We start from the raw sequence: 19,157 nt of genomic DNA on the forward strand, positions 1-19,157 counted from the left end.
TATAGTTTACTTCAAATTCAATTTTATAAACATCAAATTAAATTGTGATGTTTCTTGTTTATAAAACACTCATAAAAATTTCACTAAAGTTAGCCGTTCTAAATGGCATAATTGAGTGTTTTTAAAATGGTATAAATGACATCTGGAAGCAAACCCATATCTATTGCACCCTCAGCCATGCATATATCGGTGACCTAAATCATTACCTAACTTTTATTAATGTTTTTGAGTATCACCCTCACGACCAGCTTAGAAGGTTTCTGGCGGTCGTTTCTGAACTTTCTTTTTCGGTTTTAAAACATCAAGTTTTCGAAAAAAATAGTTTACTCTGACATCCCTGTTTTGTATGTAGATGAATACGATGAATATGATTCCAAAGTATACAATTGAATTAAGTCCGCTAATCTGGAGACATTAATTCACTGTCTCAATATTTCATTAAAGACAACGGCTTTACATGACAACAAAACGTATTATCTATACAAATATATAAATCTACAGTGGTTTTTACGGATGTTCCGTTATAACTACTGAACCATGCATCCGATTGACTTGAAACTTGGTATCCATGTAGAAAATACATCTACTTAATGGATAGGCTAATATTTATATGAGTGTTGGACTCCCTAATAATAATGACAATAAATAATAATGCTAATTTTAAAAGTCCAGCGAAGCGGGCGAGTACAGCTAGTTATTTATAATATTCGTATTATAATAGGTACATAGCATGCCAATCGCCACTAGAGCAGTGTCTGTTGCTAAGTAATATTTATCTGAAAGCACTGTATTCATCTATTGTGCGTTTCCAACCGCATTTCCCTAGGGCTATCTGAATGTATTTCATCAATCGATGTTTTAAAAAGAGTCAGAGAGCTTAAGATCTCTATTTTTTCGACAAACCTATTTTTAACTTATACGAGTGCCGAAAATCTTGTGTGATCACGAGCTCATTTGCCTATATGAATAAATAAAAATAATGGCATTATAGTATAATGTTCTTCTCAGTCGGACACTCTTGTCAGAGTGGTCGTGGTTGCGTTGACGCTGTATGTGCAGTAGGACCTGTTAGGTCGCCCATGCTCCCGACAACCGCCCTCCAGGCAATGCGCTTCCAGGTCTGGCGGTTCGAAGCGTTACGTATAATATATATATATATAATATATAAGTATAATGTTACATTTAATCAATAATCCAATCCCATTACTTTGTTCCCGAAAACGGCATGCATCCGTCCTGCCGACATCGCTCACCACTGCTTTTCAATATACAACATAGGAAGACCATTGAGGATTACGGAAATCTAGTAATAAAATAACGGACGGGTATTTTATCTGAGGACGCAGAAGTTCGAAGAGGCTAAGGTAAGGTAAGATAATAATTATCAGAAAATCCTTTGAAAGTACGCAATATTTTTTTCAATTTTATTTAAAAATTAAAATCACAATACAAAATACATTTTCTTAATAGCTAAAAATGTAATCTTATTCGTTCACAGAAAAGTAACTAAAAATATATTTTTATGATTGAAAATTCAATTTCATCATGTATGTTATGTTATTATGTTGTTAATTTTAAGCCCACGCCCAAGGTCCGCTAGAAGGAGACCAGAGTTTCACAGGCCAATCGGAAGCAGGTGTACGCAACGCTGCTGCAGCAGCAGTGGCTGTGTGCTGTGCTGCAGTAGCCGCACCAGCTGCCCCGGAACTTTGTATAACTGACAGCTTTAAGTTTTCTATATCTGTAAAAAATTTGTATGTGGTCATCCTAAATTAAACGCTAATTACAACGGTCACCGTCCTCGCCGAACCCGTCGCTTGCGACGAAGGGCTCGGCGAGTACATTAACCCAAAGACACAGCCCACTGAGTTTCTCGCTGGATCTTCTCAGTGGGTCGCTTTTCCGATTCAGTGGTAGATTTTGCGAAGCACTGCTCTTGCTAGGGCCAGTGTTAGCAACGCCTCCGGTTTGAGCCCCGAGAGCTCACCTACACGCTAGGGTAAAACTGATATAGCCTCTCAAGGATATCAGCTTAAGCAGGAAAAAAACGCTAGCTACGGTTTGTTGTGTTAGCTCGCACGTGTGTACCGTCATCATGTCTAGTGTGGGTTTTGTTTATCATAAACGACTTCAATATCAAAACCAATGTAATCGAACTAGACAAAAACAAAACAGCTATGAACGGTTTCTTAGTTAGCTATTAATGAGTGTTATCGATAAATATTTTGCAAATGTAATAAGTTTTTTCATCAAAACGTGAAAAAACAGAAGAGCAAAACGCATTAGGTACCTAAATCTTGAGATGTCGGTGTTTAATTTTAAGAAAATAATCAACTCACAATTAGTGACACACTATTTATTACCTGCGTTCTGTAATCTAGCAGCCTGATTACTAGCAGCTCTTTGTATAGCTTTGGCAGCAGCAGCTTCCCTGGCTGCGGCAATCTTCTGCGCGACAGCAGCTCTTGCCTTTGCCGCAGCGAGCTGTGCTTGCGAATGAACCGCAGCTTGTGCTGCTTCCAATGCATGGGCACGAGCGTTTCTAGCTGCTTCCTCACTATTTAGAATGTTATGTAAGCAGTTATTATTATTCTGTAATGTAGCTATATAATAAATATATAAAACGAAGACAGATGATAGTACCTTTGTGGAGGTGTCAAAAAAAATGAATCCTGTTAAACAAAACATATTATATTTTTAGAACATTTTCTTAGCATTCTTCTATTTTCGTATGTGTATGCTATGATTTGAAAGAACCGTTTGTTTGTACGTCATGCCGTACAAACAAATGTACTTCGAACACGATCCAAGCCAGCATCTAACACGTCTAACACGTTTTATAGTGTTATAGCAATCTGGTTACTTCCCTGACCTCTTGTGAGCGGCGTGAGCTGCAGTTGCTTCTTTTGCGCTGGCGAGACTCTGATGTTGAAGAGCAGCATGTTTAGCGACGGCAACCTCGTGTTGCGCTGACATCACCGCCGCAGCTGCAGATTTGGCTGCGGCTATAGCCCCAGCGACATCAGAATTTGTATCCGACGACCAGCCTGTAGGAAATTCCCTGTTTTATCCTATTTACCAAAATGAAGATATTTATTGTTTATTTTCTTCGGTAATGGCTTGCCCATGCCTTTGTAATAAGGTTGTTAACATCAAGGACGGTAGCCACTCAACATCAGTTGAGCCGTATGCTCGTCTGCCTACAAAAGCCTATAAAAAGAATTTGTAGTGTTTGTTGCAGTGAATTATTAAAAGCTTCTTCATTATATGTAGTTGATATGCTTAACAGGATACATACCATGAGGAATTTGCAGCCCACCGGCGGAGCCTGGCCATCCATACAATTCTGGATTGACTAAGCTTCTTTTATTGGGTTTTGTGGCCACGACTAGCGCCACAATAAAAGTAAGCGTTACCTAGACGTGATTGAATCATTCATTAGTAAATTATACATAGTTTTTACTACAGATATTTTTACGGAAACAAGTAAATTGCGAAATGTCGATAAATTTCGAGGAATATACGAATGACATCGGAAGCTACTATCTGTAAATCTCTTCTTCATAGTACTGAGACTTTAATCTCACACCTCAAGCTGAGTGACGCAATTCACCTTGTCTGACTATGGGTAGTAGCGATGGATAGCGAAATAGAAAAAAAGATATTCAGTAGGTACACGCACGGTATTAAAAGTTTTGTTTTCTCACCAAATTGAGATGCATCGTGTGTTGTTGAATTCGTAGTAGGGACGAATGTGATGGATGAAAATATATCAAAGCTTTTATATTGTTCGACAAGGAAGAACGATTTTAAAGAAAGGGTTCGCCCTGTTACTGATCACGCAATTACCCGAGAATGAAAAGACGCCCACCTTTCTATTCCTGGTGAAGGTAAAAGTGATTCTTTGTTTATAATGTCTTTTTCATTAAAAGTTTGATCTTTGACAAAAGTCAACTAGTTCTCATAAAATCATGACCTATGCAATTGTAGTGTTCACTCACGCGGCCGCATGCAGATTAACTCTCTCCAGGTCACCCAAATCTGTTTCTTCAGGATAGCGATCAGAGCACCACGGTATGTGAGGAATTTCGACCTTCACGAAACTTGGACGATCTAAATTTAGAATCTACAAGTGAGTATATTACGGTAGCGTCGGAACGCTACTTCAACAAAGCGGCGCGACACAACAACCCTCTTATGATCGCCGCTAATCTTACGGTCTTATATTTCCGCCTGAGGCAGTCACAGCTTTTCATATTAAATGGTGGAAATGCATGTATCTGATACGGGTAGGTTACACCAACCTGATTATATGCGCAACAAAATTACCGTGTGTTCGTATTTTACTAGCTTTATACTATGCAATTCAGACTTTGACTTCTTGTCAATGGTCGATGGTGGCATTCACGCTATAGATGTCCAGGTTCCGGTGACCACTAAACATCTGTTGGGCCGTTAGATTGTTCACCTATCTATGCAATTAAATTTAAAATATTAGTTCTTATAAGTATAAAATAAATCATATGAAAGAAAAATGTTACATGTACATAATGTTATCATTAATAAAATAGTAGCTCTCGAGCTAGGTAGGTACTCTAAAAATTACAAAAGTTTTGTAAATTCTCATCTTTTTATTTTAATTTATGAATTAGTAAACTTTGCCAGAACGCTATTCATAATCAATAGCCGCTACAAATCGATTGATAACTTGCAATGAATATTCATTCATATCGGAAATATTGTGTATTAATTAATGTAAAATTTTATAAAAAATACACCACTATTGGTCGGTACCATACATTTTACACTTAAGTCGGTACTGTGCATAGAGTTACTATTCTAACTTATTAACTCCATGGTACTGTGCACGTACTGTGACGCTAACACCACAGAGTATCATCAATTTTGTTCACTGATTTTGTTTAGCTTCTGACACTTTGACACTGACGCATGTGTATGATTGCCATTAACCAATCATTTTCATTTCGCTAAAGGATCGGCTTTTCAGTAACATATTTCAGGTTTTTCCGAATAATTTACCTCTAAAGTATTAAAATGTTTTCCTAAAAACTACAAAAATACAATTGTACCGTCCTGAAAAAATAATTTTTGGAATTCTAAATTACAAGGTAACAAAAGTCTGTTACGTAAAAATTGAGATTTATTTTTTACATCAAAAACTAAATTTTACTTTTAAAATATTGAATTTAATAACGTACTGTGCCCGTAAATCGTTAATATTGTCCTTACCGTCTGTACTTTATGCTTATCTATAAAAATAGATTACTTAGCGGTTAACTTTTTTGAACCATACCAAAGGAATATTTCAAAGAATATTTAGGAATATCTATGTAAAGGAATATTATTAAATAGAAGGCATTTACTTAAAATGCCTGCTAACAAAATAAGCCAAGCTAGGACTCGTATGTAGTAAAATCATAGTAATATTTAAAAAAAATTACAGATAAAAATCTACCATGAGTGCAAACATGAAACCAGTGAATCCACCTCCTCAGCAATTTTCGTAAGTTTTTTATTTTTTATTATTTTGTCAAGTTGTAGGCATAACAATTCTATAAAATGTCTTTCAGTTTTCAATCTTGTGCTTATTCCATAATAAACATTCTGATTTTGAATAGTTTACCTCTACTTCTTTCAGTTAATAAAAGTAATGTTAACCTTGTTAATGTTCATAATAATACAAATGTTTTTGGATAAAAGAATAGATTTTAAGCATACTGTACATTTGTTTTAATTAACATTATAACCATTCATTACAATATGACAATAATTAACATACATTCATTTTAATTAATGCAAATATTACTTACCAAATTTTTATTATTTTCAAACATTTTTTCTTATTAATCTGAAATTAGAAAAATGTTAATTGTACACTGAACAAATTTATAAATTAATACTGTGTGTATAGTTCATCAATTAATCATTTTATTCACTTAAAAATACAAGCTTCAAACACGTTAATACAAAATAATTGTTGTATCAGCAAAAACTCTTCTAACACGTCAATAATTATGAATTAAAAACTACCACAATGTTTAATCAGGAAGTAGCTTAATTGTGTTTAATTGAAGACCACCGTGTAGCACAATAAAGTGCAATTTACCATCAACAATTGAAGTAGGCTACTTAAATTTATTAATGTTATTGAAGAAATTAGAGACAAAATTGAAAAGTCACATATTTAATGATGAGAAGGTGCACTTTGTACTGCTTAGATAAGTTAAGAAACTCATGGCTTGTCTGGTGTTAAATGCTTAAAGGTAATATGCTTTATACATACTTTGAGACAAACAATTGAGTTCTTAGCTGTATTGTATATTGGCTGTCCCATCCTATTAGAATGCACAACTTGTTTATGTTAAAATTTACCTGCAATAGTAGTACCTATCTGCAGTGCTTATATGCTTTAGGCTTTGGTAACCACTACATAGAAGACTTTTTTCACAAGTAATTTCACAAGAATTTGACACTTTAATCCTGATCAAATTATGAATAGATTTCAGCGAATTTTAAAACTTAAAGCTTTGAATGTTAACATGTTTATGTATACTTCTGGTATTTATTTTGATCAGATATGGACATTACACAACGCTTTTAAGCAATCTTAGTATTGTCCACATTAATTAGTTATTTTCCTATATACATTTTTCAGATACAAATTAGACACTACAAGAAAATAAAAACACATAAAAAATTTTAATTACATGGCAACAGTTTTCATAACTTTTTATTTGACTATAAGATAAGATAGACACATTATATTGTGAGATTATTGATTGCTTATTTTGTATTGGTTTTAGATAAAGATATCTTTGAAGCGGGAAATATTCAGATAAATTGCCTTAACATAGTAAGAACCACATGCCAATTTATTCGCATATTATAGAGGTGGTGCTATTTATAAAATTTCACCTCTTAATACCAGGTGGGTCGTTAGCCCACCTGTCTTATTTAGATAGATATAATATTTTTGAAATTGAGAACTACAAGTAAAGTAGTAGTTGATAGATAGTCAATTATAATTTAAAAAAGGGAGGGATGGAATCCATGTTTTATGTCATTATCTTACAATTAGTATAGAAAACATGGAACCCATTATTCAAGAGTTGTGGAGTATGCTCAGGGAATTATATTACGAACGAAAGTCTTCGTCTTAAGATCAGTGTACATTAGTCTTGCTGGTGTGTGTGTGACCCTTTAAACTGGGAATACATGGACAGAAATTGCTTACGAAATTTTCTATTGGAAAAATAATGAACATGCTAGACTTAACGATCTAGATTTTGCTGTTCATTATAACAAACAGAAATATATTTGTTTCAGATTAGTACCGAAGATCATCAATGGCGGTATCGCGGGTATTGTCGGGGTCTCGGTCGTGTTTCCGCTCGATCTGGTCAAGACACGCTTACAGAATCAAACAGTGGGACCCAGTGGAGAGAAGCAATATAAGAGCATGTAAGTTTTTTCTTCTTTGAGGTGACGGAGTGCGCTATCTATATTTAATCCGAACTAAACCATCATGGTTCGTTACCTAAGTGTGATTGATCGTAAACAAGATACAAATAAAATAGGCCAACTGGAACAACTGGACAGTACCGTCCAAAAAAACGTTTTAATGATTTGTCTCAATATAAGTAAGTATACATGACATCTTAGGATGTTATTCTTGAAGTTTTTTTTTGCTTAGATCGGTTGACGAGCTCACAGCCCACCTGGTATTAAGTGGTTACTACTGTTTATTACTCGTAATATCAAAGGCGCAATATATAATATGTGTTTGCATTTGTTTTCCAACACCCAGTCTTTTATGTGCAGTAGTGCTGAACAATGGGTCGCGTGTTCTCTCAAAGGGGCCTGGGGCAACCCCATTAAAATGCCTGTGATTAGTTAGTTATAATAAGAACCTATTCTCTAGGCGGTAAACTCGTCTGCCAAGTGTAGGAATATGTAATTACAATTTAAAAAAAAAAAGTCAATGGCAACGCTTCTTTGTATTTAAAAGGAGAATAAGGCCATAATAAAGACAATTTCAATCACAGAAAAAATTTAGAGCTAGTATTTTTCTAATCATTAAATATTACGTTCAATCGTCTATTACCATAGCAACACAATCTATTATTATAAATTATACTCGTCAAATTTTCTTGCACGTGCTCAAGTTTCGGAACCTTGACAATCAATCAATCATAACCGGTCATTTCTACATTTCGAATTTGAATAATAATGTATTCCGTAAACATTGTAGGCGCATGTATCTATAACCTAGGCTTAGCTTATAAAATAAAACTACATTTAGCATTTAGATTAGGCATGAAAATGAATCTTCGTCTCAGATATTGAAAAACGTAAATTCATTGAATAGAATATGCGAGTTACGCTGTTGTACCATTTGAACGTATCTCTCATAAAAGAATATAGAAAAATTGTATTTGCGCGCTAATGGTTCATCATGTAACATTAAAGCTTTGTAGAAACTTATAGTATTAATTTTTAATAAATAAAAACAATCATAGTCATCTTTAAAACCCGTCGGGAAATTTGTCATATAACAAAGAAAGACCGATAGGTATACATTTTTTTTTTCTATATGTAACAGATAAATTTTCTAATTAGTTCATTTCTTACATTAGCAGAGATATTGTTTGCCTAAGGACAGATTTTATGTTTGTCAATGGAAGGAAATATTTGATTTAAATTTATCTTTTACAAATGTTGCTAATGGACTGGAACTAAAGTTCAGTTAATTATCTACTTATCTAGGAAGACGGTACATTGAACACAATACAATTGAGATAGTCTAAGATCCCGCTGCAGGTTGGTGTGCTCATCGACTTTTTGTTTAAAACCAAATTTTTATGTTTATTTATAATTATGAGAATATATATTTACTAGGGTGCCTATCAAAATTTGGCCGCCATTATTTTTAATTAAATTATTTTTAATTGATTTTTGGTAAAAAATTTCGTTTATTTATTTTTTAAATAAAATAACGTCTACATCACGGTAATTAATATGAAGATTCTAAAAAATCACGGTTGCCGTTGCGCACCTGGCCGCACCTCTTTGCAGCCAGGTGTAAACAGTAGGAGTGGGTGATATAAATCGTATCTAGATTCAATATCTATATATCGCAGCAATATCGTTGAATCCGATATCGCCCCGCACGAAATCCATATATCGATATCAGCCGATACACGATATTGCTCGATGTTATGCGCATCGGCATATCGTACCGATTCGTGAATCGAAATCTATATATCGATATCAGCCGATACACGATATTGCTCGATGTGATGCGCATCGGCATATCGTACCGATTCGTGAATCGAAATCTATATATCGATATCAGCCGATACACGATATTGCTCGATGTGATGCGCATCGGCATATCGTACCGATTCGTGAATATCAGCAATATTCGTTTGGTTCGTATCGAATCGGCCAGAGTGAGCGCACGATAGGGATATCATGTGATGAATGAAACAGAAACAGGCATTATCCATACAATTGTAAACCTTATATTTAAGTCCATATGTCTGTGAATTATTCTTAGCGTATCAGCAGGATACAATTTAGGAAAGAAGTTTCAACTTTCGACCCTAACTTGAATGCAGTATAGCCTATTTGCACCGTAGAATTTAATTTCACGCGCTTTGACCTTGAACTAGAATTTTTGGACAAGTGTTTATAAATACTTAAAAGTTTTTTGTGTTTGATTTTTAAAGTACACACTTTTCTATTTTTAGTTGAATCCAAATAATTGAGTTTATTTCCTGTGTTTGTATTAAACTTTTGAAATCTACACTCTTTTGGTATATTTTGTAATTTTAAATTAAGACACAAAATACTAAAAACTGAAAATAATGTAGCCAGTCCTAAGCCTGATAAAGCATGAAGGAAAGTTTTTTTGATATTTTAATTTTCATGTTCTTTTTATTACTTTAATTTACATAGGATTTTTATAATTTTTAGTTTTAGTTTTATAATTATTACTTTAATATTATAAATTGATATCAGAAAACCAACCGTATAACGTTGACTTAAATCTATATCTACTACGATATTATATCAGCGTATCGTTTCAAATCTCAAATATCATGAATCGAGAAAATCTACTAGCATCCATCAATATATAGATTCAGAAAATATATAGATTCAATATCCGATATTGATACTCGATATATAGATACGATTCGATACGCGGCAAAACCGATATTACCCACTCCTAGTAAACAGGTATGATTTCGATAAATTTATACGTTTATAACCTATTTTCATTAATTATATGTCAAATTGAAGCTAATTTTTTTCTATTAATTATCATATAAAGTTGCTTAATTAAATCTGGCCGCAAATAAGGGTTACTGGCTGTTAAAGATAATAAATATTTAAGGTAGAGTGAAAGAGAGTTAGCGCGTAACATCATTTGTCAGACGAGGACAGCGATTACCGGCTGTGCGACGCTTTTAAGCCATTGCGCATGCGTCGAATGTTAGTGTTCTCAACTGAACAGATGCAGCATTTTTATTCTAACATAAAAACCACGCTGTTTTGGAGTTCGTATAAAACAAATTGATAAAGATATAATTTAGATAAATGAATAAAGATATAAATAGATAATTTTTTGTTGCAATTTTTAAATTTGTCATTTTGAAAAAAATTACATATTTTTTGGAGTATTTATTATAAGTCGTCTCTATTACTCCCCGGTGGTTGAGAACACTAACATTCGACGCATGCGCAATGGCTTAAAAGCGTCGCACAGCCGGTAATCGCTGTCCTCGTCTGACAAATGATGTTACGCGCTAACTCTCTTTCACTCTACCTTAAATATTTATTATCTTTAACAGCCAGTAACCCTTATTTGCGGCCAGATTTAATTAAGCAACTTTATATGATAATTAATAGAAAAAAATTAGCTTCAATTTGACATATAATTAATGAAAATAGGTTATAAACGTATAAATTTATCGAAATCATACCTGTTTACACCTGGCTGCAAAGTGGTGCGGCCAGGTGCGCAACGGCAACCGTGATTTTTTAGAATCTTCATATTAATTACCGTGATGTAGACGTTATTTTATTTAAAAAATAAATAAACGAATTTTTTACCAAAAATCAATTAAAAATAATTTAATTAAAAATAATGGCGGCCAAATTTTGATAGGCACCGTAGTAAATATATATTCTCTTAATTATAAATAAACATAAAAATTTGGTTTTAAACAAAAAGTCGATGAGCACACCAACCTGCAGCGGGATCTCGTACTAAGATCTCGACCTCATGTCAAAAGGTAGGTGGTATTATTGACATTGTGATGTAGGCATGATCCGTGATTGTGATGATTGTGATTTAGGCTCCGGTAACATTATAGTACATTAGGTAATACATGAGCTCGATCAGCCAACCAACGAAATTAAAAAAGTTAAATACAGAAAAACTATGCAAATGAGAAAAAAAAGTCATCAATTCGTGAAGCTTTACAATCAGTTAAGGCCTTACGTACTGCTATTTAGGTATTACTTTGTGTTACAAAGGTTGATGTAGTTGGAAGAGTTTTGTAAATTTTTGACGAATTGAATTTAAGCATATATTTTCTTAGCACGTGCACAATACAGAGATTTTATTAGCACTTGCATAGATTAGATTCTTTTTAGCACATGCTGTGACTTACCACCATAGCACCTGCCTAATTTAACCAGGAACCGAATATGATTCCTCGCATAAAGTAAAGCCATTATTCTTTTTAATTCTTCAGGTGTCTGTGGTATTAATTACCCCTCGAAAGGTGTTTTATTATTAATATGCTCAACAGCCTTTTTCGATCCACAGGTTGGATTGCTTCAAGAAGACATACGCAGCGGAGGGCTACTTCGGAATGTATCGCGGCTCAGCCGTGAACATTATATTGATAACGCCCGAGAAAGCGATCAAACTCGCCGCAAACGACATGTTCCGACACTACCTCACTTTATCTGACGGGTAAAATTAATCATTCTTATCATATATTTTTTTGTTCGACAGTCAAAACCGCGGTAGTGATGCTGCGTGAAGATATCCACGTGCTGCTCCGGTTACTTCGACTTGTTTTTAGTGTCAATTCTCGATATTACCTCGGTAGAATTCTTAATATTCCCTTACTCCCTTAGGTATGGTATGGCAAAACAAGTCGAAGTACGACTTGTTTTTAGTGTCAATTCTCTATATTACCTCGGTAGAATTCTTAATATTCCCTTACTCCCTTAGGTATGGTAGGTGGTGGTGGTTTTTGAGTGAAATTAGTACAAATAAAGCCAAGGCTTTGCGGAAGTCAGCTAATACGTTTGCTTGAGTTCCTCAATGATAATTTCAGCACCTGTGTAAATTGTACCTGGCGGAAGACGCAACACGCCAATTCTTAATAAAAGAAGTGAACATTTTCATGTACTTTGTGCGTGTGAACATTTCAGTGCAAGAAAAAGAATGAACATCTTGGCCAAGTGTTATTTTACTCTCTCTCGACTCTTATCACCAAACTCTTCTTATCAATTATAATTTACGTAATTACTGGTGGTAGGACGTCTTAAGAGTCCGCACGGGTAGGTACCACCACCTTGCCTATTTCAGTCGTGAAACAGTAATGCGTTGCGGTTTGAAGGGCGTGGCAGTTGTTGTACTATACTGAGAGCTTAGAACTCATATCTCAAGGTGGGTGGCGGCATTTTCGTTAAAGATGTCTATGGGCTCCGGTAGCCACTTAACACTAGGTGGGCTGTGAGCTCGTCCACCCATCTATGCAATAAAAAATAAACGCTTTTGCTGGTTCTATGCAAGCGGTGTTTGGATATGAATAGCAGAGAGCAGGGAAATTAGAAAAGTTTTTAAAATTCGAAGTGTCGGGTCAATGTTATTCCAAGCCCTAAAACCTAAGTAGATTGATGTTCATAGTCATTTCCATCTTAACGTTGATGTAATCACACGTTTAGGTCAGATGTACGTGATATCCCCGTTCAAGTGAAACTTCGAACTAGTATCGTTGTGGGTTTCGATAACCTCTTAACATAAGACGATACACTAAAAACACCTAAATAATTATCGTTTTTATATTTACGGTTATCTATCTCAATTTTCATTGATTATATTACGTATATATTTCAATTTGAACACAGATTATTCGCTACAACATATGAATTGATAAAAACAGGTGTCGATGACCTGATTTCTTTTTAAAATGATGGTGTTGAAAATTTACGGAATTTATAGTTTTGTGGATTATTAATGATTCCAAATTTGTAAAAAAATATATGTGACGGAGTTGGCTGGATCCATGGTGTTTTTAAAATGATGACGTCAGCGTTGATGATGCCATTCTCTTCATCATTATCATTGCTTTCCATAGTGACAACAATTAAGACTCACTTTGCCAAAAAAATACATTTATTACATTTTAAGTGTACTGCGATTTTCGACAGTTACCTATGTGTCAGTATAATTTCAATTTATTTACTTACATATCGTTAAACTCTTGCATTTACATACTTTATTGAAAATATATTTTATAATTTACATGGTTACGAATGGCTAAATAAAACCTGTTCTCGATCGAAATCGACTGCACCTTCTAAACATTATTAGTTCTGCAATAAAATAATAGATATAAGTAAAACTGTGACGTATCAATAAAGAGATGTAGCAGCACTACTTAAAAATGCGATTTTAAATTGGACATACACATTCTTATGTATAATCTTTACTAATCTATATCTATACTCTATACTAATATATAAATCTACTGTGGTTTTTACGGATGTTCCGTTATAACTACTGAACCATGCATCCGATTGACTTGAAACTTGGTATCCGTGTAGAAAATATATGTCCTTAATGGATAGGCTAATATTTATATGAGTGTTGGATTCCCTACACCAGTTGCGGGGGTGTTAATGATGAGAATCTTTGTGGGGGTGAGAAATAATAATGTTAATTTGAAATGCCCAGCGAAGCGGACGGGTACAGCTAGTATAGGTATATTAATAGACCGTTGTTTTTCAATTTAGGTCATTGCCAGTATTCCGTCAGATGGTTGCCGGTGGCTTGGCGGGAGCTTGCCAAATCGTGATAACCACGCCGATGGAACTTCTCAAAATTCAGATGCAGGACGCTGGAAGGATTGCCGCTCAAGCCAAAGCAGGTATAATATAAATTTGGCGTCATATGCTCATCATTATGCTCATGGATTCTCGTCTACCAATCGATCGCTCATTACCGAGAACCATGATGCACCTTTTCTGGTGATTTGTATCATGTTGGTTAGTTGGCACAGTAAAGTGCGTCGCGTCCAGGTGCTCGGACAGTTGATCAATGCATCTTTTATTAGCTTCGACCCTTCGGTCGTCTTCCATCAACTTTAACCAATGCTCATAGGTCTCTTGTTCATTAATATGATCTATGCCTACGACCTCTAAGTTCGACGACAGATGGCGTGTTACTTTTACCGGCGTAACACTATTTCATGATTCATCGCAACGAAGTTTTTTTGTGCATAATTCATTATGGTGGAAATTATTATGCGAGACCCTGGTGTTAAACCTATTGTAACATACACTCATAAATCTCGTGTGACGTTAACACCCAGCCTTTATACAGACTCATGACTCTCTGTATCTGGTCACAGCGCATCGAACTTCCAGTAATGCTATGTTGTAGAGGGCCGCACGATACAGCGCACCACGGCTCTAGAGCTGACGAAGAAGTTGCTACGCGAACGCGGTATATTCGGCCTGTACAAGGGAGTGACGGCGACGGCCGCCCGGGACGTGTCCTTCAGCGTTGTGTACTTTCCGTTGTTCGCGACCCTCAACGACCTCGGACCTAAGGAGGGGCCCGGCGGTCATACACCCTTCTGGTGAGTGCTTTACATTCAAGCTTATAATCTGTTGACACATTGTTAGCACTGGGAAATACCGTTATAGAAATAATTGGTACCAAAATATAGATACCAAAATAAACATTGTTAGCACTGGGAAATACCATTATAAGAGATAATTTATACCAAAATATAGAAGATACCAAAATAAAAATACCTAATTGGTTCTGATAATCACTAAACACCAGGCGGGCCGCGAGTTCGTTCGGTCATCTTATTAATAAAAATAGGTAAATACAAAACAATTAATACCACTTTCTCCTCAATTTGTCAAAGAATTTGTTAATATCTTTTGACAAGAATTTCTATATAAAAATTTAAAATGTTTTGAAAATAGTTTTGTTTTTTTCAAAGGTTTAATAGTAATAAAAATATGTGTAGTTTAAAATTTAAATAAAAAATCTTGTAGGTACAGAAACCCGAAGCCACAATTAATTAAATTGTTTTATTTCTGCTGTTGATACCAGTCAGAATATTATAGTGATTATTGTATTGTCATCGGTTTTTGATATGTGTGCAAATTTTCAAGTTAATTGCACGTATTGAAGTCGGTGCAAATAACGTATGTATAAAGATTCCGATACATACAAACGAAGGTAATAGAAGCTTGTCAAAAAAAAATAGTAATACATAGGTTATATCTCAATCTTGATAAGTCAGTGTTTGTTGACGAATTTCAATCATTGAACGAACACTGATCTTTATAAATAAACAGATTTTTTCAACAACGAATGTTTTTCAGGTGGTCGTTCATATCAGGTTGTGCTGCTGGCTCCACAGCAGCGTTAGCTGTGAACCCCATGGACGTGGTGAAGACTCGCATGCAGACCCTCACCAAGGGAAGCGGAGAGAGGCAATACACCTCCATCATGGATTGTGTTACGTAAGTTCATTCTTATTTATCTATATATTAATACGTGAAGCAAAAACTTTGTAGGTACCACTTTTTACAAAAATTGCGCGGACTGAGGAGTATGAAATTTTCCACACTTATAGAGAATATAGAGAACAAGTGCAGAATGCTAATATATTTTTTTAAATTATGCACTTAAAAATACATTAAATCAATAAAGACAACATAACACACACTACCATGTATTTGACACACGCACATATACTCTTTGTTTATATTAGACTTTAAAGTCTGTAGTGAAATTGAGAATAGGTTAATATGGTTAATATTGTTTATCTTTAATATTACGAGTATTTGTCTATAGTGTAGTCTTGGCGAAATTTGTAACAATAGAACTATAATAATGTTGAAACTTATAATTTCAATTAATTATAGTCGAATGTCGACTACTGTGGGTTCACTAGTTGTTATTAATATGCTGGTTTCCAGTAAGAGAGTCTTTTTTTATGAGTAAGGAATTTGAAAAACAAAGTCACAAATGAAATGCAAATGCCCAACAATTTGTTTTTCTGACTGAAAGGCTGACTGATGCTTAATGAAATACAATGTACTTTAAAACAGACCAGTATATCATGGAAACAAAAAATATATGTGAAAAAATATTGTATGTTATTTTTAAGAATGAGCGAACTGAAATAAATTATTTTTATGTAAGGCAGAATTAGACTTATTAAATTTCCGAATGTCAGGTATTCTGTTGATACTTGTTTATAATTTTACCATGAATTTAAAAAATATTTCGATGAGTGTTCATAGATTTTGAAAAAAACCTGTTCAAAAAATTATCTGAAAGATTTATCAAATTATCAAAAGATTATCTTTAATGCTTTTTCTAAGTAACAAAAGTTTAACACATCAATTGAGGTTCCACTACTAAAATTTTACATTAAACAAAATTCGCAAAGAATTTTACCTGATAATAATATTTTAGTACAAATTATTATGTGAAAATTAATTAAAATTATTTAATTAAAACGAATATTAAATTATTATTTTCTTTAATTAAAATGCTAACTGAGTTGTCTTTAGAATTAGTAGACTTTTAAAATTCCTTTCGCGTTAATCTGATTTGTAAATAGTTTTAAATTTAAAGTTAAAAAGGTTGATTTTGTGCACACATATGCACCCTTTCAATTTCGATCCTGAAAATAAAATGTCATTATATTTTATTTTCCTCTTTTTTTCAGGAAAACTTTGAAATACGAAGGTCCGACTGCCTTTTTCAAAGGCGGCGCTTGCCGTATGATTGTGATCGCCCCGCTGTTCGGTATCGCTCAGGCTGTGTATTACGTTGGCATCGCCGAATATCTGCTCGGTCTCAAGTAAAAACTTCCAATTCTCAAGTGGCCATTTTGAGTTCCTATCGTGTTTTAAGTTGCTGATATTTGCAATATGGCTTTTTTTTTGTTACATTGGCAACACTGCAGAAGATTTTTTTGAACCTGAATCATGAAATTCTGGAGTTATATGAATTATATTTAAAAAAAAACACCATTTTATGTTATGTTATTCATAATATTATTCATTGATATTGAATAAATATGTAATGATTAGATAGTGAAATAGTGAAGTACTTAACTTCCGAGGGAAAATACTCATTTATTCAAACTACATTGTCTCATTATAAAACATCATTATTTAAAGTGTTTGAAGTTTACAAAAGAAAAAAAATGAATTTTAACTGCAAAGATGTTAATTTGATTGTACATTTATGTATTGTTTAAACAAAGACATTATTTGTAAAAAAAATTAAGTAAGCTTACAAACGTTATTTTAGCTCAACTAATTGTTATAATTTTTTTGTTTTAAGTACTCCAAAAAAAATGCTAAGTGATATTTCTTATAATTTATTTTATTTCTAATACGTTTATTATAAATGTACTTTTATAATGTTGTTTTTCGTTATTGATATATTTTAAGAAATGACTCATGACTACTTTATTTAAATTAAAAAAATATGACACTTGTGTTCGTAAGTTTATTATTTAAACAAATATGGACAAGAAAATGTTATGTAGCACGTACATCTATTCATTTGCTAGTCTCTCAGATTTATTTCTGCATTTAATTATTGAAATGCTGTTTTGTTTCATAATTTCAATGTATTTGGCTTATAAGAACATGATGTAATTAAATTACTATGATGACAATAAATATGTAATGAAAGATTATTATATAGAAATATACTTACTTATTAAGTAGGTATACTTACCTATTGTTATGATGAAATCTATCTATATAATATTGTACTATTATAAAAAAGGTCAATTTGTAGATATTGAAAATTAACAAGTTTGAAAACTGTTTTTTTTTTGTTTTCAGTTTTCGTATAGTTTAAGGATTAATTTGTGATACTAACATGGAGTGATTCATATAAAATTTAAATAGAAAATGTGTAGTTATGTAACTCTACTTCATAAAAGTTTTTCAAGACAATTACAAATTATTTTAGTTTCGCTAGTATCAAATGTGTTCATAACCTCCCAAATGTTCTATATTTTATACAATTAATATCAATAACATTTGATGACCTATATGTATTTAACTAACATTTATTAGTTTGTTAGCAACGAAGAATAATTTTGGAAATTTAAAGGTCATAGAGAATAATTTTCATCTAATTAAACTTCTTGTTGTTTGAAATGTTATTACATCGTTATGTTGGTCGAATAATTATATTATTTTGAAACGCTTATTAAAAAAAATTCAAAGATGTGCTATGAACTTCATACATAATTTTCAAACGCACGCTTTCTTACCTGCCGTCCCTATCTTCCGCGACATAACCATTTATTATTAAGTTGTGCTTAAATTAATAAAGATCTAATTATGCTACGTGGATATCGTGTCAATTAAATATATACGGAGTGGATTAGAATTTCTTTTTTGTTTCCTAATTACTAAACAAGAATTAATTGAATACATATATGCATATTATAACATCACATAAAACCTCCAAACAGCAGCTGCACAATTATGTGTTGATTGCATCTTAAATAAAGCCTTCAAATGACACGGCTACGTTATTTTTATGAAAAGTTTTTTCACAATCGCTCAACCCAAACATAATATTTTCTGTAGGTACTTGTATTAGTTTAAGACAGTAATATTTGTCAAATAAGTGTGTGATTGTGAAACATTTAAAATGAGTGTCAAAATAAATCTTTAACGTAAAATGTTTCGATGTTCTAAAATAATTGAATTCCATTTGTTGTTGTTGTTATGCTTAGTAGAGTAACAATCCAGGCTTTGAAATAATTTTAGATGAATGTTAATGATGTTTACTGCAGTAAAATATCTGTTTATGTGAA

General features: G+C 33.3%; 2 protein-coding genes across 3 annotated transcripts; one reads left to right on the forward strand and one right to left on the reverse strand.

Moving 5' to 3' along the window:
- Positions 1-1,202: 1,202 nt before the first annotated feature.
- LOC114239391 (uncharacterized) lies at positions 1,203-6,917 on the reverse strand. Of its 2 annotated transcripts, none has more exons than XM_089728659.1 (5): positions 5,832-6,917; positions 3,299-3,416; positions 2,873-3,047; positions 2,364-2,557; positions 1,203-1,741 (listed from the first exon to the last, which is right to left on the reverse strand). In XM_089728659.1, exons 1-5 carry the CDS (start codon positions 5,853-5,855, stop codon positions 1,575-1,577), a joined length of 678 nt encoding a protein of 225 aa, XP_089584785.1. In that variant the 5' UTR covers positions 5,856-6,917; the 3' UTR covers positions 1,203-1,574. The 2 variants fall into 2 exon arrangements, with proteins under 2 accessions (XP_089584785.1, XP_089584786.1); XM_089728660.1 differs by lacking the exon at positions 5,832-6,917 and adding an exon at positions 3,708-4,762 and having other exon boundaries at positions 1,204-1,741.
- LOC114239388 (mitochondrial glutamate carrier 1) lies at positions 4,922-19,157 on the forward strand. Its single transcript, XM_028169559.2, has 8 exons — positions 4,922-5,129; positions 5,465-5,524; positions 7,348-7,482; positions 11,861-12,010; positions 14,065-14,198; positions 14,714-14,912; positions 15,676-15,816; positions 17,034-19,157. Exons 2-8 carry the CDS (start codon positions 5,478-5,480, stop codon positions 17,170-17,172), a joined length of 945 nt encoding a protein of 314 aa, XP_028025360.1. The 5' UTR covers positions 4,922-5,129; positions 5,465-5,477; the 3' UTR covers positions 17,173-19,157.

The sequence above is a fragment of the Bombyx mandarina genome, chromosome 07 (assembly GCF_030267445.1).
Source record: "Bombyx mandarina strain Sakado chromosome 07, ASM3026744v2".
In the NCBI taxonomy this organism is placed as follows: Eukaryota; Metazoa; Arthropoda; class Insecta; order Lepidoptera; family Bombycidae; genus Bombyx; species Bombyx mandarina.

Coding starts and splice junctions, on each gene's coding strand:
- LOC114239388 (XM_028169559.2), top strand. CDS start 5,478: ATGAGTGCAAACATGAAACCAGTGAATCCACCTCCTCAGCAATTTTC. Junction 7,483..11,860: donor GAGAAGCAATATAAGAGCAT/GTAAGTTTTTTC, acceptor TTCGATCCACAG/GTTGGATTGCTTCAAGAAGA. Junction 14,199..14,713: donor TGCCGCTCAAGCCAAAGCAG/GTATAATATAAA, acceptor GCTATGTTGTAG/AGGGCCGCACGATACAGCGC.
- LOC114239391 (XM_089728659.1), bottom strand. CDS start 5,855: ATGTTTGAAAATAATAAAAATTTG. Junction 3,417..5,831: donor TTGAAAATAATAAAAATTTG/GTAAGTAATATT, acceptor AATCACGTCTAG/GTAACGCTTACTTTTATTGT. Junction 3,048..3,298: donor TGGGCTGCAAATTCCTCATG/GTATGTATCCTG, acceptor AATTTCCTACAG/GCTGGTCGTCGGATACAAAT.